This window comes from Felis catus, chromosome A2, assembly GCF_018350175.1.
Source record: "Felis catus isolate Fca126 chromosome A2, F.catus_Fca126_mat1.0, whole genome shotgun sequence".
NCBI classification, from domain to species: Eukaryota; Metazoa; Chordata; class Mammalia; order Carnivora; family Felidae; genus Felis; species Felis catus.
The window spans coordinates 115,415,797-115,440,620 of record NC_058369.1 but is presented as its reverse complement, the minus strand read 5'-3'; the positions used below and the strand labels follow the sequence as shown (position 1 = coordinate 115,440,620).

At 39.8% G+C, this 24,824-nt stretch overlaps 1 protein-coding gene and 1 long non-coding RNA gene across 5 annotated transcripts in view; one reads left to right on the top strand and one right to left on the bottom strand.

Annotated features, from left to right (window-relative positions):
- Positions 1–2,905: 2,905 nt before the first annotated feature.
- Positions 2,906–21,650, bottom strand: NUP42 (nucleoporin 42). 4 transcript variants are annotated; one of them, XM_045052491.1, is made up of 7 exons: positions 21,442–21,650; positions 19,011–19,239; positions 15,566–15,660; positions 8,534–8,610; positions 7,713–7,799; positions 5,104–5,188; positions 2,906–3,886 (listed from the first exon to the last, which is right to left on the bottom strand). In XM_045052491.1, the coding sequence occupies exons 1-7, from the start codon at positions 21,551–21,553 to the stop codon at positions 3,318–3,320; spliced, it is 1,254 nt and encodes a 417-aa protein (XP_044908426.1). In that variant the 5' UTR covers positions 21,554–21,650; the 3' UTR covers positions 2,906–3,317. The 4 variants fall into 4 exon arrangements, with proteins under 4 accessions (XP_044908426.1, XP_044908428.1, XP_044908427.1 ...); XM_045052493.1 differs by lacking the exon at positions 21,442–21,650 and adding an exon at positions 21,255–21,392; XM_045052492.1 differs by lacking the exon at positions 21,442–21,650 and adding an exon at positions 20,900–21,203.
- Position 21,651: 1 nt separating this feature from the next.
- The window catches only part of LOC109497485, a 46,309-nt gene continuing 43,136 nt past the window's right edge, over positions 21,652–24,824 (top strand). Inside the window, exon 1 of the long non-coding RNA XR_002740516.2 lies at positions 21,652–21,990. This is a non-coding gene — a long non-coding RNA (uncharacterized LOC109497485). The remainder of the gene's footprint in view (positions 21,991–24,824) is intronic.

Below are 24,824 nucleotides of genomic sequence, written 5' to 3'. Positions count from 1 at the left end.
CAGAACAACAATAAGATATCACCTCACACCCATTAGGATGGCTACTATCAAAACAAGAAAGTAAGTGTTGGAGAGGATGTGGAGAAATTGGAACTCTGCTGGGAATGTAAAATGGTGCAGCTGCTGTGAAAAGTGGTGTAGAGGTTCCTCAACACACTAAACATAAGAGTTGCATTGACTTATCAATTCCCCATCTAGAAATATATCCAGAAGAATTTAAAGCAGGATCTCAATGAGATATTTGCACACCCGTGTTCATTGCAGCATTATTACAGTAGCTTCCATTGGGTGGAAGCAACCCAAATCCCATCAACAGATGAATGGTTAAAGAAAATGCGGTTCATACAAACAATGGGATAGTTTCAAGTGTGGGAAGATCTAGAGATCTGTTGCACAACAATGTGAATGTTGTACACACCACCTAACACTACTATACACTTAAAAATAGTTAAGATGATAAATTTAGTGTTGTGAATTTTTTTTTTACAGTAATAAATCTGAGCTATTATGAACTTTCAGGCTTTCCTCTCCCTATGAATATACAATTTCCCCCTAAAATGGACCACATTGTACATACTATTTTATAATAGGCTTTTGTCCATTGACTACAGAAGAAAGTCTTTTCCAAGTTATTCTCTATCTTTTACATCATTTATTTTAAGTTTATTTGAGAGAGACAGAGACAGAGGGGGAGTGGAGAGAGAAAGGGAGAGAGAGAATCCCGAGCAGGTTCTGCACTGTCAGCGCAGAGCCCCATGCAGGGCATGAACTTATGAAACTGTGAGATCATGACCTGAGCTGAAACTGAGAGTCGGATGCTTAGCCAACTAAGCCACCCGAGCGCCCCTCTTTTAGGCCATTTAGAAAGGCTGTCTAGTATTGTTGGACACTAGACTGAATTATTTTATTCTTATGAATAATACTGTGTAGCTAAATCATGTTATGCCTTTTGAACAGTGATGATTTCAGCTTTTTTTCTCTCCTTTTCTAATCAGCTCTCAGCTATTAGACTTCTAATCTGTGATCAGACAACCAAGCTGGTTAAATACGTTTACTTGTAATAAAACCTTATTTGCAATTCTGTAATTTGCTCCCATCCTGGGTAAACAGGGACAGCCATTGCAGCAGCTGTGAAGGGAGGTGGATTTTGCTTATTTGGGGGTGTACCTTCCAGTTAGACCAGCTCACCCAGAATTGGTTCCTGCCTTACTGAATAAATCTAGATGGTAGCACATGCTCTTGGGGTTGCTTTTTCCCTTCCACTCGCTCTCAGGGTCTTGAAATTCAATCTACCTGGCCACCACCTCATTGGTACCTGTTTCTATTTTCTGAAGCACTGCTGCCTCTTAGCCAGGTCTAAGCTGGCCTTCTTTGACTCCTGATACTGGCATGCACGCACACTGCTGGTTTCTACTGTGTAAACATCTTTGCTTTAGTTCCTCACACTGTTAAGTAACCCATAGCACTTCTTTGTGCTTTTTGACAGCAGCACTATTTGACAACCTTGAATCTCATTAAGTTCACCACACCGTGTGTGGGGGGTGGGGGAGGTGAGCACGTGTGTGTGAAAGCACATAAAATACACTTCAGCAATTACAACACAACTCCCAAATCACATATTACTGAGTAGTGTATATGCAACTAGATAGGCCCGTTTCCTAAATTTGCTTGTAGAATCTCATGAAACACTTGGTAAAAAACACATCCCCAGGTCTAGCCCTGTAGATATGTATTATTCTGGATATATAATTTTTTTTTAATTTTTTTTTTTATTTAACATTTATTTATTTTTGAGACAGAGAGAGACAGAGCATGAATGGGGGAGGGGCAGAGAGAGAGGGAGACACAGAATCAGAAACAGGCTCCAGGCTCTGAGCCATCAGCCCAGAGCCTGACGCGGGGCTCGAACTCACGGACCGCAAGATTGTGACCTGGCTGAAGTCGGACGCTTAACCGACTGCGCCACCCAGGCGCCCCCTGGATATATAATTTAACAAATACCTTAGGTAATCCTTCTCATCAGGCAAATTTAGAAACACTAGACCCTTAACCTGCATCCTCAGAGCCTCCAGGACACTGGGAAGTTCAGCTGGGACCCATGGGAGACTGGTAAGTCTGGTAGCACAGGGTTCATTCCATTAGGGTAGGAAATTCCTGGCATCATCTGTAAGTTGGAATAAACATTGAAAAGTCTTTAGAGCTTGAGACCAAAGCAGAAACTTAGGATCTATTTACCATTTCTACACCAAGAATGGTTCCAAACATATACCCCGTGGCTATAGATTCAATCCCAAATTTTGGGTTTCCAGAAGTGTTAGCTGGGAGTCATATAGTTCTTTGAAAGAAGTTAACGACTGGATCCTCTGAGGACTGAATGCTTTGCATATGTGCTAAAATCATTTGGGGTGCCTTTTATTAGGGAAGATTCTGTTTTCACTTATATCAGCTCAACACCAGATCTATGTCAGGTAACTGCTCTTGTAGTGCTAGCTATGTCCTTCTGGAGGCTTGAGGGAGGAGCACAGAACTCTGATACATATGCCTCAACTCATGACAAGTGTTTGGCTTCTTGTGTCAACTGTACATAAGAGATAGAAGCATTCCTCTCTCAATCTAAGGACAAAGGGAGACCCAACATGTATGAGAATTCTAAGAGAAGTTCACTAGAGCTGGTGAATCTTGACCCCACCACAGACACTATTTATTCACATGAGACCACAATTTCCATTTCTCTTACAATCCTGGGCCCATTTAAGAATTTGCCTAAAACTGATGAAGAATACTCAAATAGTGGTCCATGAGAAAGTTAAAACTGAGGGGGAAACAAAATTATGAGGGGAAAATGTCTCCACAGACCTGAAAAATACATTTTTGCCGTTTAAAAACTTATTTCTCTTTAAGAGAATTAAGGAAAGTGATGCTACTGATGTTTATTTGGTAAATAAGCTACATATTTAAGCATTTTTTCCCCTAATGGCTTTAGGAAAGATCTCCTTCCTAAAAAAAAAATGTTTACAGGTAAACCTTTAAAGGGTATGACAGTAAAGTGACGTAGAATGAGAAAAGCACTTTATTCAGTGCACACTGACAGTTTTTCCAGTTCCATTCATAATTAAAGTAAAAAAAAAAACCTCGAGTATTTTTTATGAAAAAAATATTGAATTTCAAAACCCCTGAAGTTACTATTGAAAGCTTATATTCCTTAAACGTATATATGTACATATATACGTATATATTTGAACCACTCAGAGAAATTATATATGAACCACTCAAAACAACTTTAAGAGCTGTTCTTTTCTGTATTTAAAATTGTCCTTTCAAATATTTAGAAGTTCCACAGGTGGTGGCTTTAATGGAATTTTTCCCAGAGTAAATTTCTTGGATTGAAACTGCTCCAGTTCTTCTGCTGTTAGTTGATCCTTGGGTGTGAATAACACATTATCTGTTGTGATGCTGCCATTTGAGACTGGTAAAGAGGTGGATATGCTGCTATTTCCAAAGGTGTCACTGGATGACTTGGAAAAAGCACTGTGAGAATGTGAGCCTAGATTACCAAAACCAGCCACAGAATTGCCACTTCCAAAGGCTGGGGCTCCAACAGAGCCTGCTGTCATGGGAGCTGGAAATCCTGAAAATCCAGGTGATCCAAAACCAGAAGCTGCAGGACTTTTAAAAGAAAATGAAGCAGGAGATGTGATTGCAGGTTTCCCAAATCCAAATGTTGGAGTGGAAGTAGTGATGGCAGAACTGGCAGGGGGTGCGGCTCCAAACGCTGGAGTATTCCCAAACACAGAAGGACTTCCAGAAGCGGCAGAGGCAAATCCAGAGCTTGGTTTAAAACTAAAATTCTGAGCATTAGCACTGCTGCTGTTATGCACTGGAAAACCTACAAAAACCAGAAAAAGGAAAAAATAACCTATGATAAGTCAGAAAATGTAACCATATTAACCACCCCTCCTTTTTTTCTTATTTCTGCCATGTTTGAATGTTGAGAAGCTTTATTGGAAAAAGTGAAAAGAAGAAGCTAGAACAAACCCATTAAAACCCTGTCGTCCTGTCTTTCTGCTGTTCTGATCTCATTTGTACCATGATTATCCACACTCATGGAAACAGCTTTGAGAAACCTCTGGGATTAGGAGGTGGACTTTCGCTTTCTGTGCTCGTGTGCCCCAAGTAAATCAGCTATATCCATTATCAAAGAAGTAACTCTTTCCTCAGCTATATTCTTTTATTTAAAAATTTTTTAATTTAAAAAGATATTTATTTTGGGGAGGGGGGACAGAGAAAGAGACAGAGAGACAGAGATGGAGAGAGAGAATCCCAAGCAGGCCCCATGCTGTCAGTGCAGAGACAAACGCAGGATGTGATCTCACCAACCGCAAGATCACGACCTGAGCCAAATCCAAGAGTCAGATGCTTAACCGACTGAGTCACCCAGGCGCGCCAGCTATATTCTTTTAAGCAAATATAGAGTGGTCACTTCATCTCAGTTTCCTCCTGTATAGATTCTCAAGCCCCTTCCAGCTCTCAACTAAGATGAATATGATGAAATCATACTCTAATAATCGACATCTCTAGTTTTTGCCTAAATTTTTCCTGAGTTGCCATTTTTTGCATACTTTTTATGACAGTTGAAACCCTCAGTCCTAATTTGCATTTTTATTTGTCTCTAAGAACCATTGTTCACCTGTGTCCTAACTTAAAAAATTTGTCCTTTAAACTAAAAAAAAACCAAAAACAAAAAGTGACACAGTATTGCCACGTGAGACAATACTATGCTGTTATACACAGTGAAAAGAAGGTCCTCAATTGTGGTGCTGCTACAACAGTTACTATGTATTCCTATAAAACTTTTGAAAAAACTCCTAAAATACACTTTGAAAGCTTGAGCCATAGGGTCTTTCAAAAAACATGCTCCATCTGACCTCCATTTCACAAATGACTGATGAGCCAAATTCTTTGAAACTCCATTATGGAAGACAGTAGAATCTGCAATGCAATGGTAATTTAATGTCCCTTAACACACCTTCAGACTTTATGATCTGAAACCTCTAAAATCCTGTTTCCAAAATGGATAAAGTCTTGCATCACTTTATCATTTACCTGGTGGCCCAAATGCTATTCCTTGCATACTGCCAAATCCAAATGTAGCTGCTGCTTGATTTACTCCACCCTTTACATCTGAGAGCTGTAAAAAAAAAAAAAAAAGCAGGCAAATAATAAATTAGTTGATGAATAATTCTCAATTCACAGCCAAATTAAATTTTAAAAATGTGCACTTACCAGGCGCATGGGTGGCTCAGTTGGTTGAGCATCCGACTTCAGCTCAGGTCATGATCTCATGTTCTGTGAGTTTGAGCACCACATTGGGTTCTGTGTGAACAGCTAGCTCAGAGCCTGGAGCCTGCTTGGGCCTGTGTCTCCCTCTCTCTCTCGCACCACCCCCCCCCCCAACTCTCTCTCAAAAATGAATAAACGTTAAAAAAATTTTTTTTAATGTGCACTTAAAAATGTTTACCATAGAAAAATGCCCACAATATGAATACGCATAGGAAAAAATGGACTAATTTCAATGAGTTAAGAGCAACTCATGAATTATGAGTGATGAATTATGGGTGATTTTAATTTTACTTATGCTTCTAAAATACTTTCTAAATTTCTTCAATGAATTTATATTAAAATCAGAAAAAAAAATTAATAATACATTTTAATGACCAGGTTGATTATCAAAAAATCTAGACTTCAGGCAAAGGGCCTTTGGAGGCTACCTAGTCTACTTATTCTGATGCCTGAACTGAATTGATTCACAATTACATAATTAAAAACTTACTACTAAAATCTATTGAACATTTCCTATTCCTTGAAAATACTTTATGTTCTTACTATTTTCTGCGCTCGAAATGTCTTTCATCTCTGCATAGTGAAATCTCAATCTCCCTTTCTTTTATTTTATTTTTAAGTTTTATTTATTTAAGTGATCTCTACACCCAATGTAGGTTCAAACTCATGACCCTGAGATCAAGAGTCGGATGCTCTACTGACTGAGCCAGCCAGGCACTCCTTTAAAATCCCTTTCAAGGAACTTTTCCCTTACTCCTTACCTCCAAGAAGTTTTTCCTAACTAACTCAAACAGATATAATTTCTCTTATTTGGAAGCCTCAATAGCATTTTCTAAAAATCAATTTCATTGAGGTATAGTTTATATGCAATAAAATGCATCCATCGTATATATGTATTTCAGTGAGTTTTGACAGACTTCTAGTCACCACCACAACCAAGATTTAGAACATTTCCATCACCTCTAAAAGTTCCCTTTTGTTTTTTTCAGTCAACTCTCTCCCAAATGCTAGGTACAGGGAAGAACTCATCTCCTATCACTATAGATGAGGTTTGTTTTCTTTAGTGTTTCATATAAACGGAATCACATAGTATGTACTTTTTTTTTTTTTTTTGGTCCAGCTTCTCTCCTTCAGTGTAATATTCATTAACAGGTAAACAGATAAACATATATTCATACACTGGATTAAAAGAATAAAGAATGAACTACTCATATATGCTAAGCCCACTGTGGGTGGGGCTGTCCAAGATCTTAACCTATGGAGGGGCACCTAGAAAAGTGGCAAAGAGCAAGGAACGTCTAACCCTGAGGGTAGTTGTGTAGTTCTTTGGACTCAGTTATCCCCTTTACATCAGTAATGGTGATGGTGGGCTACCTCTCATGTACGGACAGAATCCTTCAAGAAGTCCTACTAAACTTAAATGGCATTATAACAACTAAACGGTGGAGAAATTAGCTTACACAAGAGTCTGTTTAGGAAGTACATATTTAAGAAAGGGGTGGAGCACTGCAACTGTCACACAGTCATTTACTAAGTTAGGCAGTGACAACCATCATATCCTTTTTAAATTTTTTTTTCAACTTTTTTTTTTTTATTATTTATTTTTGGGACAGAGAGAGACAGAGCATGAATGGGGGAGGGGCAGAGAGAGAGGGAGACACAGAATCGGAAGCAGGCTCCAGGCTCCGAGCCATCAGCCCAGAGCCTGACGCGGGGCTCGAACTCCCGGACCGCGAGATCGTGACCTGGCTGAAGTCGGATGCTTAACTGACTGCGCCACCCAGGCACCCCCATCATATCCTTTTTAGAAGGTAGAAATACAAATCATCTGGGAAACTCTAAATATCTTATTTCAAAATAAGGTCCTTAAGAAGTTTTAATGGGAATAGAAACATCATAACTTTATTGACCAAGATAATGAATATGCTATAGTCAGGATCATGTATCTTTGGAGACAAGTGGGTATACATCTACTAAAGGCATTTCTATATAGGTCAGGGAATAGATGGTGAGTGTTTTCCAGTCACGAAAGCAAACAGTAGTCTAAATGTGTATTCAGATCATTTTTCAAAGCAATTTCTTTGTAAATGCTAATAACCTGGTATTTTTGAATTTATGTAACATTTTCAAAACTAGACTACTTAAGTCAAAAACTTTACCCTAAGGAAAGCAAAGTTACCTGTACTTTTCTGACTGAGGAACAGAGAGAAAGCAATTCCAGGACTGTGATTTTAAATGATACAATCCTGAGAATGTGTATCATAATTCTTGACAGAGAACTTTAGCTTTGCTTTCTAAATCCGAAGTGAAATTCTCTGCAAAAAAAGTAATAGATAAGACACTTCCCTGTAGAAAACTCTCCCAATACTCACCGAAGCTATGTTAGCTGATGTATTTAGATTTTTCAGTTCATTTACTCTGTTTCTCCACTGATTTATTAACTGTTGGAGGGAATTTAGCTAAAGAGAGAAGACAGAAAAATAATCAGTCAATTCTGAGTGTTTAGTCTCTCTAACTTCATGTCTTTATTTGCTAAAATCACAAGTTTAGAAAACATTTTTATGGCCCATTACTCATACAATTTGCCCAAGATGTTCCAGCTATAGTTCCCTCCCTGTTCTCCAAAACTTTGTGTCACCTGGTTTAGAATTTCAAGTAATGTGGCAGCACAGAGGTAGTTATATCTGGATGGGAACAAACATGTATACTAGTTGAAATGCATGATCATGACCGTAGACAACACAAAAATACACTTTATGTCATTTCTTTTAAGCACTAACTTATTGAAGTCCAGCTTTTTTATTTTTTGATATCTCATATGTGAGAATGTTAATCCGTATCACAGACTGTGTCTTATTTCACTGCTTTTCTAGAATTCATCATGGTGTCTGTACCTAATAGATGCTCCATAAGTGTCAAATGATGAAAGGGTCTGACTTCTATGACTGATCACTGGATAATTTGCAAGAAAAATAGTGACATTCCTAGTTATATAGTCAAAATACATTATTACCATTTTAGATAACCAACCAATTCCAAAGAAGTAATTTAGAAAATAAAAATAGCCTTGTCTTGAGAAAAATTATTAGACCTCATCCACTTTGCCAATGTACAAGCAAGCCACTACAAACAGAGAAGACTATAATTAACAGCTAATCTGGTATTAAGGTAGATGAATAGGAAACAAACTTACATAACTCTGTAAGTTATTGCTGGTTAAGTAGTTATGGTATTCAAGCCTCAATTCCTCTGGTGAAATGTCTGTAAAACCTGAAGTGAGGAATCAATTGGAATCTTTAAAATAAATACCAGTACTTTTGATAGTATAGTAAAGCTAGAAGTCCTAGACAAGAATATATGCTAATGTTGATCATAAGAAAATTTTCATAATCATGAGGAAAAATTTCAAAGCCTATATGTTTAATAAAGTATAAGATTAAAATAAAATATAGTTGTATATTTGATCTTTAAAGGGGGAAATTTTCTAAAGATAAATGGAGTGTAAGGAATAATACAAGAGTTAACTACATATACATTCAAATTTCTGTCTAAAGTAATATTCTGTATGCCAGAAACTATAATAAGCAAAATTAAAAGGCAAATGGAAAACAGTAACTTTAACATATATGACAGGAAAAGAGCTAATGTCAATGTGTAAACAGCACTTACAAATCCATAGGACAAACAAATAGGAGCAAACATAAGAAACAGGCAATTCACAAAAAAATTCAAATAGCCAGTAAGTAAGTGAAATAAAAAAGTTCAGTTTAGGGGCGCCTGGGGGGCTCAGTCAGTTGAGCATCCGACTCTTGGTTTCTGCTCAGGTCATGATCTCAATTGGTAAGTCAGGCCCCACATAGGGCTCTGTGCTAACAGTGTGGAGCCTGCTTGGGATTCTCTCTCTCCCTCTCTCTGCCCTTCCCTGACTTGCTCTCTTTGTCCCTCTCTCAAAATAAATGACTAACTTAAAAAAAAATTCTTTAAAAAAAAAGTTCAATTTAAAAATACAACTTAAAATACAGATAAGATACTTTACTTAATGGCAAAAATTAAAAATGGATGGTATTTATTGTTAGTAAGGGTGTGGTAAAATTGACATTCTCCTAAATTGCCTTTAAGGGAACCAGAAAGGCACTTTTCTAGGAGGACAATTGTCAGTACGTGTCAAATGCCTTAAATATGTTTGTACCTTCTGTCCTTAATAGAATTTCTAGGATTTAAGCTCAGAAAATAGTCAGACTTATAATCAAAGAGTTTTATGTATGAAGGTGTTCATTCTAGTATTTTTAGTAATAGAGACAAACTGAAAACAACAAAGTAGAATACAAAACTAGATTACGGTCCTAATTATATATATACAAACAGGAAATATGGTTGTGTGTGCATATTTTGAAAGGAATAATCTGAAATATTATAGTTATCTTTGTGACACCAGGTGATCTTTATTTTATTTATGGATTTCTGTGTTTTTCAAGTTTTCTATGGCAACAGCTGTAAATTTATAATTAGGAAACTTTTTAAGAAAGGAAAAACAACATTCAGGATATTTCCTACAGAGAATTACTTGTAACCCTGATATCATTAACTCCATGGACTTCAGAATAAAGAAAAGACTAAATGTTCAAATTAGAACCTTGGATTCCCTCTAACAACTTGTCGTTATACCATCTTTAATAACTGTTCAGGCCAAAAAACCTAGGAATCTCCTTGTATTTATCTCTTTCCCCACATCTAATTAATCAGCATCCTGCCAGTTCTAATTCCAAAACGCACTACGAATTTCACCAATTCTGTCTCCACTGCTAGTGATTCTAACCCAGTCACCAGCATTTGTCTCCTAACTCATCTCCTTGCCACTATTTTAGTTTTCACCCCACAGCACTCCCTACAGACCACTTCTTTCATACAACAGTCCGAGTGAGTTTTTTCTAATCAGATCATGTCCTTCTGCTTAAAGCTCCACATGGCTGTCCTGTACAGTTAGTCCAACATGATCTGGCTCTTGGCTGACTCTATGGCCTTATGTCCTATTACTCTTTCTCTCATTCACTCTCCTCCAGGGGTTCTGGCCTCACTTGTCTTCAAACTTGCCAATCTTGTTCCTACAAGGGTCTATGCACTAGCTATTCCTACTGCCAGGAATGCTTTCCCCAAATCTTCCCATAAGAGACACCTTCTTCTCACTTAGGACTCCGCTCCAATCCTGCTTTGTAAGAATGGATAACTTACTCTAAAGAAAAACTGTCCCTCCAGTTACTTTATCCTCCTTCCAGCTGTTCCTCATCTGAGCCACAGAACACAGAAAATTATCTGAGTGACTATTTTCACAGTTATCCCAAGGGGGTAAAAAAGCAGTATCATTTTAGATGCATAGAGAGTTAATTCATTACAACTGATGTCTAAGAACAGTTTTCCAACTTTTTGGTCTCAAAACCCATTTATATTCTTAAAAATCATTAACAATGCCGGGGCGCCTAGGTGGCGCAGTCGGTTAAGAGTCCGACTTCAGCCAGGTCACGATCTCGCGGTCCGTGAGTTCGAGCCCCGCGTCGGGCTCTGGGCTGATGGCTCAGAGCCTGGAGCCTGTTTCCGATTCTGTGTCTCCCTCTCTCTCTGCCCCTCCCCCGTTTATGCTCTGTCTCTCTCTGTCCCAAAAATAAATAAACGTTGAAAAAAAAAAATTAAAAAAAAAATCATTAACAATGCCAAAGAGCTTTTGCTTATATAGGTTATAATATACATATTTACCATATTTAAAATGAAAAATAAGAAATAGAACATACTTATTAATTCACATAAAAATAAGAAACCAATTACATATCAACATAAATGAAAAAACTATTTTTCAAGCAAAAAATAAAAATTTAGTGAGATGAGTGGCACTGTTTTATGTTTGTAAATGTTTTTTTGCATACTTTAATGTAAAAATATTTTATTGCTAAAAAATGCTAACCCTCTTCTGAGCTTTCAGTGAGTCATCATCTCTTTGCTGATGGAGGGTCTGTTTGTACATTTTTTTAATGTTTGGTTTTAAGAGAAGACTGCTGGATTATTATATCTACTTCTACATTCAGTCTGTTGCAATATACTACCTGGCTGAAGTGTATGAAGAAAATCTGTTCTAACACAGATAGGGAGTTGGGAAGGAGGACTTTAATAATCTTTTCAGGTAATTGTGGTGTTAGGTTCTTACAAGTTTAGCTATAATGTAAATTTAAGCCTTAATATTAATTAACTTTTTGTATTATTATATTAAATCCAGTGGTTTATCTTGTGCTTAGAATGAATTTTTCAGCCATGCATGTTTTTATAACATGGTACATTGTCATTTAGAAACTACTGGGTCATTGAGTCATCTAGAACTTTCAAATAATGCCACATGCCATTTTACAATATCAAAAAACTCTTATTTGTTAATGTCACTGTCCATCTCATCAGAAGAGACTTAAAGAGATATTTAAGTCATCAAGCTGACAGTGGCAGAAAACAGTTTTCCATAATTCTAATTCTCACATGAAAGTTGAATTTTGTCAGTGGCAATAAACAGTTGTTTTCTTTGAAGCAACAAACTCACTCCATTTGTTTTTTTAGAAAATCCTGCCAAATTCCTAAGTCTAGATAACCATAGCTGTCATTCTTTCAAGTAAAAACGGTCTATGGAAAAAGTGGCTGGTTCAGCTCACAACTCAAAGGATCACTCGTGTCTTCCCTCAAGGAAGATAACCATCATATCTGAGTACGTGGCAGAAGCATTTCATGTGTGCTTCTCATTTTGTCACACAGATTAAAAAAAGTGTGCATACAGGACACCTGGGTGGCTCAGTCAGTTGAGCATCTGACTTTTGATTTCAGCTCGGGTCATGATCCCAGGGTCATGGGATGGAGCCCCGCATGCTGCTCAGTGCTGAGTGTGGAGCCTGCTTGATTTGTTCTCTCTCTGTCTCTGTCTCTCTCTCTCTAAAAAATAGTGTGGGGGGCCTGGGTGGCTCAGTTGGTTAAGTGACTGACTTCGGTTCAGGTCATGATCTTGCAGTTCATGAGCTTAAGCCCCACGTTGGGTTCTGTGCTCACAGCTCGGAGCCTGGAGCCTGCTTCAGATTCTGTGTCTCCCCCTCTGTCTCTGCCCCTGCCCCGCTCACATTCTGTCTCTCTCTCTCAAAAATAAATAAACATTAAAAAAAAATTTTTTTAAGGTGTACACTCAAGGGTCGTGATTAATAAAATCAGTATTTTTACCTCTTCATCAAAAACTTTAAGTGAAAATGGCATTAAAAAGTTTTTTTTTATTGGGGTGCCTGGCTGGCTTGGTCAGAAGAGCATGTGACTTTTGACCTCAGGGTCCGGAGTTCAAGTCCCATGTTAGGTGTAGAGATTACTTATAAAAATTAAAAAAAAAAATTTTTTTTATTGACTACTGTAGTCTGCTAGTACAGTTATGTTGCCTCTGCCTTGATTCATGCTAAGATACAAGGAGTTTGACCCATCAATGCTTTTGCACCAACAGTGCAAATGTCAACAGAGTGAAATGGCAATTAACGTCTTGGTATTATTATGAAAATATTTTTGAATTTGTAGAGCCTTTCGAAAATTTTTTAAAATTTATTTTTATTTTTTTTTAAAGTTTATTTTTGAGAGAGAGAGAGAGAGTGCAGGGAAGGGGCAGAGAGAGAGAGAGAGCGCGAGGGAGGATCTGAAGTGGGCTCCATGCTGACACAGAGAGCCTAATGCGGGGCTTGAACTCACATACCTTGAGATCATGACCTGAGCCAAAGTCGGACGCTTAACCGACTGAGCCACCCAGGCGCTCCTGTAAAGGCTTTTTAAAAAAGTTTGACAGAAAGCATGTGTGTGCGCACTCAAGTACAAGTGAGAAGGGGAGGGGCAGGGGGAGAAGGAGAGAGAGAATCTCAAGCAGGCTCTATGCTGTCAGCACAGAGCCCACTGTGGGGCTGTATCTCACAAACTGTGACATCATAACCTGAGCCCAAATCAACCGTTGGACGCTCAACTGACTGAGCCACCTAGGCACCCCAAATTTGTACAACCTTTAAAAGGGTCTCAGGAATAGGGCTGCCAGATTTAGCAAATAATACAGGATGCCCAGGGGTGTCTGGGTGGCTCAGTTGATTGTTTGACTTCGGCTCAGGTCATGATCTCACAGTTCGAGAATTCAAAGCCTGCACTGGGCTCCCTGCTGTCAACGCAGAGTCCACTTCAGATCCTCTGTCCTCACCACCCCCACCTCTCCCCCGTGCACAAGCACTCTCTCTCTCTCTCTCTCTCAAAATAAACATTAAAAAAAATGCAGATGCCCAGTTAAATCTCAATGTCAGATATATAACAAATACTTTTTTAGTATAAGTATGTCCTAAATATTACATGGGATTTCATATACTAAAAATATTTTTTGTTTACCTAAATAAAAAAGAATTTAAATTTAACCGAGTGTCCCATATTTTATCTGGCAATCCTACGTAGTAATCTATATTCCACAGTTTGAGAACCATTGCTTTAGGGCATTAGACATTAGGTTTAATTCCAAACTGATTAAAAAAGGTTCAGTACTTCTTTATTTTCTTTATAGAAAACACTATCTAAAACTATCTGATTTATTTGTATTATTTACTGTCTCTCTCCCTCAAGAACATAAGCTTTGTAAGCATGGGAGCTTGTCTATCCTGCTCATCACTATATTCTTAGAACTTAGAATAGGGCCTGGCACAAAGGAAATTCAGTAAATATTTTGTTGAACAGCTGAGTGAATAAATAACTAAGGACTGGTGTGACAAATGCTCAGAGGGAATAAGCAGGCAGAGCTGAGACAGAGTAGGGATCCCAGAGTTCTGAGGGACTGCAGGGGCTCTCATCTGCGAGGTACTTGCTATTTACTCAACAGCACAGAGGGCCCAGGACCACCCAAAATAGGATTAGAAAAGTGTGGTGCTCTAGGTTTGAGTTCAGAAAGGGCTTAGGGACTACGCACAAAAGAAAACAGGGAGGAAAAAGGGTACTCTAAAGAAATGCTATCCCTGTAGCCAAGCTAAAGCTCTTTACCTTCACATGCTATCTCCAGAATAGGTCTCAACATGCTTTACAAAAAATAACTATCTTTGGAAGGAAATACAGGGAAGGGAGAAGAGAATCAGGCAGCCAAGGCCTTAATGACAAAAAGGATGTGAATCTTCTTAAAAAATTTTTTTTTCAATGTTTTTATTTATTTTTGGGACAGAGAGAGACAGAGCATGAACGGGGGAGGGGCAGAGAGAGAGGGAGACACAGAATCGGAAACAGGCTCCAGGCTCTGAGCCATCAGCCCAGAGCCTGACGCGGGGCTCGAACTCACGGACCGTGAGATCGTGACCTGGCTGAAGTCGGACGCTTAACCAACTGCACCACCCAGGCGCCCCATGGATGTGAATCTTCTATTCACTGTTAGCAGCTAAGAGTTTTGAAAGTTGTACCTATAGGGAACCAAGAAGGCAGAGACTCTTTGGGGGCTTACAGAATTGGAATTGGGGTGGGTCCTGATTTCACTATTTTCCCATGAGAACTACATACTTTTAAAAAACTGTATCTTCTTTTAATTTTTTTTAATGTTTATTTATTTTTGACAGAAAGATACAGAGCATGAGCGGGGGAGGGGCAGAGAGAGAGGGAGACAAAGAATCCGAAGCAGGTTCCATGCTCTGAGCTGTCAGCACAGACCCCTACGCGGGGCTCGAACTCACAGACCACGAGATCATGACCGGTCATGATCATGACCAGATGCTCAACCGACTGAGCCACCCAGGCGCCCCCTCAAAAAACTGTATCTTCTAATCTCTATCTCTGAATTATGAAGTTCCGCCAGAAAAATGGAATACTTTATTTTTTTTTTTCAACGTTTTTTTAATTTATTTTTGGGACAGAGAGAGACAGAGCATGAACGGGGGAGGGGCAGAGAGAGAGGGAGACACAGAATCGGAAACAGGCTCCAGGCTCCGAGCCATCAGCCCAGAGCCTGACACGGGGCTCGATCTCACGGACCACGAGATCGTGACCTGGCTGAAGTCGGACGCTTAACCGACTGCGCCACCCAGGCGCCCCAGAAAAATGGAATACTTTAAACAATGTCTAAACTCTCCTAACTGTAGTTAAGTTTGAGATTAGTTTATTAAGCATGACCTTCGTTTTAGAAACTAAGAGTTATAAAACACAATTTATAAACATACAATTTCTCAATTACCTGAAATATTAGGCTTCTTTTTCACTGGCGAATAAACAGAAAACATCCACTGCCCTGATGACTCCCAAACTTCCATATCTTTTATAATTCCTTCTCTGGAAAAAAAAGAGAAAAGGAACTTTTTAATCTGCTTGTTAAGATTTATTGTTTATAATTTTCAATGACTCAAATTTTAAATTATAGTAAACATGTAATTTCAGATTTTTTCAATTGTATTTTCTTTTTTTTTTTTTTTTCTTTTTTATTTATTTTTGGGACAGAGAGAGACAGAGCATGAACGGGGGAGGGGCAGAGAGAGAGGGAGACACAGAATCGGAAACAGGCTCCAGGCTCTGAGCCATCAGCCCAGAGCCCCACGCGGGGCTCGAACCCACGGACTGCGAGATCGTGACCTGGCTGAAGTCGGACGCTTAGCCGACTGCGCCACCCAGGCGCCCCTCAATTGTATTTTCTGAAGAGTATTCTTTAAAGCAGAATTTATAGAATAAGAACTATATTTCATGATTTTAAATATTGTAATATTGGGGTGCCTGGGTGGCTCAGTTGGTTGAACATCTGACTCTTGGTTTGGGTCAGGTCATTATCCCAGGGTTGTGGGATTGAGCTGTGTTGGACTCCACACTGAGTGGGGAGCCTGCTTGGGATCCTCTATCTCTGTCTCTTCCCCTCCCTGTACCCATCTCCTTAGCTCGAGAGCTCTTTAAAATAAAAAAAAATTAGGGGCGCCTGGGTGGATCAGTCAGTGAAAGGTCTGACTGCAGCTCAGGCTATGATCTTGTGGTTCTTGGGTTCAAGCCCTGCATCGGGCTCTGTGCTGACAGCTCAGAGCCTGGAGCCTGCTTTAGATTTTGTGACTCCCTCTCTCTCTGCCCCTCCCCACTCATACTCTGTCTCTCTCTCTCTCTCTCTCTCTCAAAAATGAATAAACATTAAAAATGAAAATAGGGGGCACCTGCATGGCTCAGTCAGTTAAGCAGCCAACTTCAGCTCAGGTCATGATCTCATGGCTCGTGAGCTTAAGCCCTGCGTTGGCCTCTGTGCTGGCAACTCAGAGCCGGGAGCCTGCTCAGATTGTGTCTGCCTCTCTCCCTGCCCCTCTCCTGCTCAAACTCTGTGTCTCTCTCTCTCAACAATAAATAAATATTAAAAAATAATTTTAAAAAATTAAAACAAAAAAATAGAATACCAAAAAAGTTTATAGTTTTGGTTTTCTAGTAAGCTGAACCATTAACGAATACATTTATTAAGTGAGAACTATCCAACTATACATATTTAAAGAACTAAAATACAATAAGATATACAATACTAACTTTAATCTTTCTTTGTTATCATAAACATCAACGGCCATTTAACTGGAAAAAGACACAAAGCACCATATGAGTAATACAGAACCATGACATTTTAATTTTATGTATGTATGTATGTATGTATGTATGTATGTATGTATTTGAAGTTTATTTATTTATTTTGAAAGAGAGAGAGAATGAGCAGAGGACGGGCAGAAACTCTGAGAGGGAAAGATAGAATCCCAAATAGGCTCTGTGCCATCAGTGAGGAGCCAATGTAGGGCTCAAACTCACAAACTGTTAGATTATGACCTGAGCTCAAACCTAGAGTCAGACACTTAACTGACCAAGGCATTCAGATGTCCCTTTATTTAATTTGTTAAAAAAAAATATTTTTTTTCAACATTTATTTTTGGGACAGAGAGAGACAGAGCATGAACGGGGGAGGGGCAGAGAGAGAGGGAGACACAGAATCGGAAACAGGCTTCAGGCTCTGAGCCATCAGCCCAGAGCCTGACGCGGGGCTCAAACTCACGGACCGTGAGATCGTGACCTGGCTGAAGTCAGACGCTTAACTGACTGCGCCACCCAGGCGCGCCCCCCCAAAAATTTTTTTTTTAAGTAAGCTTCAAGCCCAGCGGGAGCCCAATGCAGGGCTTGAACTCACTACCCTGAGATCAAGACCTGAACTGGGATCAAATCAGACACTTTAGCCACGTAAAGCCAGCCAGGCACCCAGAACCTTAAACTTTTTAAAGTGGGCAGGATTTGGGGCGCCTGGGTGGCTCAGTCGGTTAAGCGGCCAACTTCGGCTCAGGTCATGATCTCGCGGTCCGTGAGTTCGAGCCCCGCGTTGGGCTCTGCTGACAGCTCAGAGCCTGGAGCCTGTTTCGGATTCTGTGTCTCCCTCTCTCTGACCCTCCCCCGTTCATGCTCTCTCTCTGTCTCAAAAATAAATAAATGTTTAAAAAAATTAAAAAAAAAAAATAAAGTGGGCAGGATTTTAGAGACCATTTTGTTTAATTCTCATATTTTGCAGAACGGAAAACAGACCCATGTCCATATAGTTATTTTATTGGCAAAGGTGTAGACAGATTTGACTCTAAATTAAATGTTTCCCTCCACTATCCAAAAAGCTACAATTAATAAAATTTTAGCTATCACAGAATTTTAAATAATTTTTAAATTATTTTACAACATCAAATATAGGAAGGAAGGCTTTGTTTGCTCTTTTACCTTTAAAAAAATCAATTGTATGTAGTACATGGCTCAAAATGTTCACCACTTGTTCTAATTTATTATGGGAAATAAAAGACTAACAAGTATATTTAAGTTCTGTCCTCAAGTGGGGAGCTGAGGCAACAGTTATAGAGAGTCAGGGAATATTTGGCACCAGTCATACATTCTACCATGATCAAGAAATCATAAGGAATATACTCCACAGTAATGAAGGAAATCAAATGAAATCAGTTTCAATGGGGTAGGTGAAATAAAAATTTTAGAAAGAAAAATGCCAGATGTTGTAAGTACCACCAAGATTACAAATAGCTTAAATTACCTCATACTTTGCAAAGACCTCATAATTTGCAACAAATTTAAACAGAACTACTTTAGAAAGATATTCACAATAAAGTGTTAGCCATAGAAAAGTGGGAAAAAAAATTAGCCCTGAGAGTCACTGTACTGGTATGGTAAGGTGACCAATATATTTTTTAATTTTTACTTTAGAGAGAGAGTGTGTGTAAGTCAGGGAAAGGGAGAGAGGGAGAGAGAGAGACAGAGAGACAGAGAGACAGAGAGAGAGAGAGAGAGAGAGAGAGAGAGAGAGAGAGAGAATCTCAAGCAGGCTCCACAGCGTGGAGCCTGATGTGGGGCTCAGTCCCATGACCCTGGGATCATGACCTGAGCTGAAATCCAGTTGGATGATCAACTGACTGAGCCACCCAGGTGCCCCAAGGTAGTACATTTTTAAGTGAAATAAAGTCTACTGTGACATATGCAAAATAGTTATCTCTAAGTAATAGGATCATGGGTGCTTTTTCTTCTTTTTGCTTATTCTGATTTTTTAAAAATGTATTACTTCTTTTTTAAAGAAAATATTATAGGTACTTTTGAAAAAAATAAGCAAATGGGTAGTTTTTCTGAAGGCTTCCACTTACAGAAGTTTCTTTTCATCTTTCTGCTCATCAGAGCTGGGTGAAGCAAACGGATTCTGGGATAGTCCAAACCCCCTGTTCCTGCTATTTGAAGCTCCAGAATCCGAAGAACTGAAAGATGGCTTTTCTTGATCTCTGCTGCCCCCCCATGGTGTGGATTTGGAGAAGCTGGACGGCTGGATAACACTGGAGTATCTCTGGCTGGAGGGATTCCATCCACGTCTGTTACTACCTGAAAACAAACAAAACAATTTTATTGGCAACTCCTTTTTTAAAACTCTAAAAATTTAATTACATTTTGTCTTATTATGTGCAGACATTGTGCAAAGATTTAAGAAGCACATTTCCACTCATTTTAAATCACAAAATCCTTCATTTTTGATTTATATATTTACTTGTAACCAACACATCATGTAATGGTCTAGTGGCATTTTTTGTTTGTTTGCTTAAAAAGGTGGAGAGGCCTGTAAATCCACAGAAAAATAACGATATATTACTAAGTTAAGATGATATAAGCTTATTAAATAAATAATTGCTTGATAATGGATTTAAGATCTATCTTAAATCATAAGCTCCTTCAGGATAAAAAGTTCTGTCTTTACCATTTTTTGCTCTCCTACTGGGCCCTTACACAGCAGTAAAGTCTGAAAAATGAACAATGTATTAAAGAGTTTGTTGAATATAAAAAATTAGATCCTACCCTCTGTCCTTGAATAGATGCTTAAATCTATTTGACTCCATCTTCCCTCTGGGAAAACACCATTACCCACCTCTGTTTCATAGGGAGATTATAATTTACATGTGAATAAAATGCATTGAGTTCTATTATGAGCAGATTCTAATATTTCATAATTACTGAAATGAGCCAAGAGGACTCTCTCCTCTCTCTGTATTTAAAAAAATCTTCTCACTTAAAGTACCTCATTTACTCATCACTTCCTGGTGGGGGCCAAGATAATTCACCTTGTTTTTGACTGAATTAGGAGATATGCCATGAAATATATTAAAAACTGGAGTGATGGGAGATATGTTCCTTCTTGAAAATTCATCTCCCATTTCTAAAACTACTTAATAAAACCAGTGAGAAAAAGGAGCAGATTGCTGGGCCAGATTCCTCATGTAAGGGTTAATGGTATTTTATTTTTCTGAAGTTTCAAATCCTTTGGGGGATGACACCCTGAAGAAATTCATTCTTTCTTTTGTATATAGCTTTTGGCCTTCACTTATTAATTCTAGAAGCATTCCTTTCTGGGAACTAAATACACTGTTTACTTAATGAGTTTCATTTACACTTTCTTCAACCATTAATCCATTCGACATTAATTTTTTAATTACTACATTTAGAGTGAGTCTTCAAAGAATGTCAAATATTAAGTGGTTTTTCTAGGAAATACACTCACATTTATCAAACCCCGAGTCATAATTTTTGGTTTGGAATATTCACTAGACTAATGGTGGGTGATGCAAAAGGACTGTCCCCAAGACGAGGAGGGATCAGACGTGAAACCACAATGCAACATGAAGAGTTGGATGAACAGTCCCACAAGAGGGAAGGGAAGGAAGAGTTGGAGAGGTGGTCAGCATCTTGTGACACTGTCAAGGGCTACCGTCAATCCTTAGAAAATAAAACCTAACTATTCATCTGAACTTTAAAACTTTGCATTGTAATATGGTTTCATTTTTGTCCCCTCCTCATCTTGAACACCATCCTTTCACATCGTCCACGATTGGCTTAAATATTCCCAAAACTTTGACAATCACTAAGGCCCAGATAGTAGGTCAACGCGGTCCTCCACCCCCCTTCCCTCATAACTCACAGTTCTTAACTGGGCATCCCACCCTTCTAATTTTACCCCCAATGTTATGAACACGTACATTCACCTGGGGTATACCTTTGTAGCTATTATTAGATTTTGAAAGGAGTTTGCAACTTCTCCAAAGTTAAGAATCCAGGTTCTGACCCCAGTTGCTAGCCTCTCTCTGGAAAAAAGTTTGGTAAAAATTATATTTAAGGTGACAAGGGAAAAAAACAAAGTACTCAGAAGGGTAGTAAAGCAAGGAGGCATCTGGGTCGACCTACACCAATTCTCCGGACCATTATCACCCACAGACAAGGTAGCTTTCCGCGTACTCCCGACCTAAAAACTCATTGTTTCGCATTAGTAACAAAGGCCAAGTCCCTGTCTTCATCCCCTCGACAAAAAACAACCCAGGGACTAACAAGCTAATAAAAGCGTCGGAGAGAACCTGAACCCAGCCCGGTGGGCGGGGCTGAAGAGGGAACGACGCGAGCAACTCAGCGTCCCCGGACTGGTGCACAGCGCCGCAAAGCCTAGTGGCGGGCCTCACGCCTGACGCCCGTTCCCAACCGGACGAGCCCCGGGCCAGGCCTTCCCCTAGTCGGCTACCGGCGTAGGACCGGGGAGAACGTCACCTGAGGGCTGTTGCTGCCGTCCCCCGCCCGCACCCCCGGCGCCGGGATGTTCGTTCCAGCACCGGTCTCCAAAGCGGCACCGGCCTTGAAGGAAGAATTGACAAATGGTCATAGCGACGGCGTCGCCCACGGAACGGTCTTCAGGCGGCACCCTCAGCAGAAGGAGAGCCCAATGCAACCACAGGTCCCACCCCGCTACCGTGATGTCATCTTCTCGCGCCCCTTTCTCTCTTGTCCCGCCCTGGGATGAGAGGCGTGGGTTTTACCCAATAGGGTTTGAGAAGATCGGGGCGGCCCCCACTCACAGAGCTTGTCTTGGGAAAGCGGAATGTTTGGATGGTTAACGCGGAGAAAGAGGCGTGTTTGCTCGTGGTACTAGGCCTCCGACTTTAAGGGAGGCTTGAGGGTCGGAAATGAGAAGAAAGCAGGTTAAGGAAACAGATCTTCAGCAAGGCCCTGGAGGACAGGAGTACTTGTAGTTTGAGAGACCGAGTCGTACTTTTCATTTCTGCTGTTGAGGAAGCAAAAATCTGCCCAGCCATTCATCAGGTGGGTAACACATAAAGCCAGTTATAAGGTTAACAGGAAACTGGTTCCTTCAAGGACAGACAGCAACTGAAAAGTATCATAACAACTTCTATAAACACTACATTCTTACACTGAGAAAGTTAGTTGTTTAAAGTCCACATAGGGGCGCCTGGGTGGCGCAGTCGGTTGGGCGTCCGACTTCAGCCAGGTCACGATCTCGCGGTCCGTGAGTTCGAGCCCCGCGTCGGGCTCTGAGCTGATGGCTCAGATCCTGGAGCCTGTTTCCGATTCTGTGTCTCCCTCTCTCTCTGTCCCTCCCCCGTTCATGCTCTGTCTCTCTCTGTCCCAAAAATAAATAAAAAACGTTGAAAAAAAAAAAAAGTCCACATAAACACCGCTATTTGAAATTGTTTTCTTAAGAATGAAACATCCCACTCTTCCTTGGAGGAGCGAAGACAGAGAAGTAGCATCGATTTCTACCCAGGTGTGGAACTGCAGGTTCCTGAAAAGAGCATTCCATATTTTTCTTAATTTTGTAGTTTCCAAGAAAACGACCCTACATCCACTTCTCAGTCCAGATTGGATGTTGATGCCTTTACACACAACTCTGCTTTGCTTCGAGCTTACCAAATTTTACCTAAAATCCATCTTCCCCACAAAATCCTACAACTGTCTTTTCCTTTGTATGGTGAGACACCCTACTCTCCCCCTGGTTCCCAGTCTGCTTAGTTGCAAGGAGGCAATGAATATGAATTTGTTGGAATACAGGTTTATCCCTGGTGGTTTAGGATGATTGGTCATAGTTCTTGCTCACATCTTTGGATTTTGAGTACAATGGAATCTACCAAAGCACTGGGAATAACTGGTACAACCTAGCTTATTTAAAGTAATCTCTAGGGGTGCCTGGGTGGCTCAGTCGGTTAAGCGTCGGACTTCAGCTCAGGTCATGATCTCAGTTTGTGAGTTTGAGCCCCGTGTTGGGCTCTGTGCTAACAGCCTAGAGCCTGGAACCTGCTTCGGATTCTGTGTCTCCTTCTATTTCTGCCCCCACTTGTGCTCTCTCTGTCTCTCAAAAATAAATAAATGTAAAAAAAAAAAATGTTTTAAAGTAATCTCTGTGCCCAGCGTGGGGCTCAAACTCACGACCCCAAGATCAAGTCACATGCCCTTCTGACTGACTGGGCCAGCCAGGCACCCTAACCTAGTTTATTAAAAAAAAAAAAAAAAAAATCTATTCAATTCACTTACTTTGAAACTTATTGAAGATTTACAAATACAGTATGAGACTATATTGCAGATTGATGCCCCATCACCCAAATAGTTCCTGTATTTCCTACAAAAACATTCTCCCACATAACCACAGTGCAGTCACCAAAATCAAGACGTTAATATTTATGTACTCCTGGGGCGCCCGGGTGGCTCAGTCGTTTGAGTATCTAACTTCAGCTCAGGTTTGTGAGTTCGAGCCCCGCATGGGGCCTACTGCTGTCAGCACAGAGCCCGCTTTGGATCTTCTGTTCCCCTCTTTGCCCCTACCCTGATCATGCGCGTGCACCCTCTCAAAAATAAACACATTTATATTAAAAAAAAAAAAGGATCCAGTTTAGAATCATTGTTGCCTTATTCATATTTCTTTAGTTGTCTTCATTCTGGAACATTTCCTCAGTATTTGCTTGATTTTCAAGAGCATAACACTATTAAAGACCTTAACACTACTTCAAGACCTTGATAGCTAGTTATTTGGTAGAAGTTCCTCAATGCAGATTTATCTGATGTTTTCTCATGATTGGATTCAGATTGAGCATCTCTGGTAGGATTATCACAGAAATGAAGCCATGGTCTTCACATTATACCTCCCAGATTGTGCACAATTTCAATTTGTCTCACTACCTCACTCTGATCACTTGATAAGGTGGTGTGTGCCAAGCTATTTCGCTCTACAATGACTCTTTTCCTTTTTGTTATTAGTAAGGACTTTGTGGGGAGATACTCTGAAAGTATAAAAATGTCATTCCTCCTCAAGCTTTTTGGTTCATTCATTCATTTATTCCTATCAGTATGGCCTCATGATTTCCAGTTTTATTCAGTGGGTTATAATCTATTAGTCATTATTTTGAGGTTCATATCTTTCCCAATTTGGCCAGTGAGAGCCCTGTAAGCTCCTTTGTTTTTTGACACATCGCATGATTCTCTGAGCACTTCTTTACTCCTTGGCCCAAAAGATTACCAGGCTCATCTTATGCATTCCTTGATCCAGTCTTGGAATCAGCCATTTCTCCAAGGAATCTTGGGTCTTTTAATGGTACTTAGAAGCCATGATCTGAACTTTAAGTTTTCTGATTGCTGTTGTGGTGTCTTTGCTCCCAAGCCCTTTCATGGGCATTGCTAGGAAATATGTACTATAGACAGACACACATTTACACCAACACATTATTTCTGTGTCTATGTGTATTAGAAACTAGGAGTTTACACTGATAACCTCCAATTCTATCCCAAGATCATAGGAGTTATCTTGCTCCTGTGTTTCTAACTCCCTCCTTTGATTGGAAGGAGAAACTTGGTTCCCGCTGTTCACATTTGAGTAATCCCCTTGTATTAACCAGTTTCTCATTGTGGCCACTGACTTGTCTATGCAAACACCAACATGTGTAAGGACTCTGCTGGGTTATCAAAGACCTAAAATAATGTCAGTGGTGGCTGAAGCTGTGAGGGTGAGCATGGTGGTGTGTGAAGGTAGAGAGATGGGCAAGCCCAGATCCCAATGGAGATCATCTTGGTGGAGTGCTGTGTGAGACAATAGAGCGTAGGGCCAATGGATGCAGAATTCAGTAGTGATCAGTCAGGGAAGGGGGAGG

Excerpts from the sequence above, each read along its gene's own strand:
- NUP42 (XM_045052491.1), bottom strand. The coding sequence starts at position 21,553 with ATGACCATTTGTCAATTCTTCCTTCAAGGCCGGTGCCGCTTTGGAGAC. Across the intron at positions 15,661-19,010 it reads AAAGATGAAAAGAAACTTCT|AGAAGGAATTATAAAAGATA; the intron begins GTAAGTGGAAGC and ends TTTTTTTTCCAG. Across the intron at positions 5,189-7,712 it reads CATCAGCTAACATAGCTTCG|CTCTCAGATGTAAAGGGTGG; the intron begins GTGAGTATTGGG and ends TTTTTTTTACAG.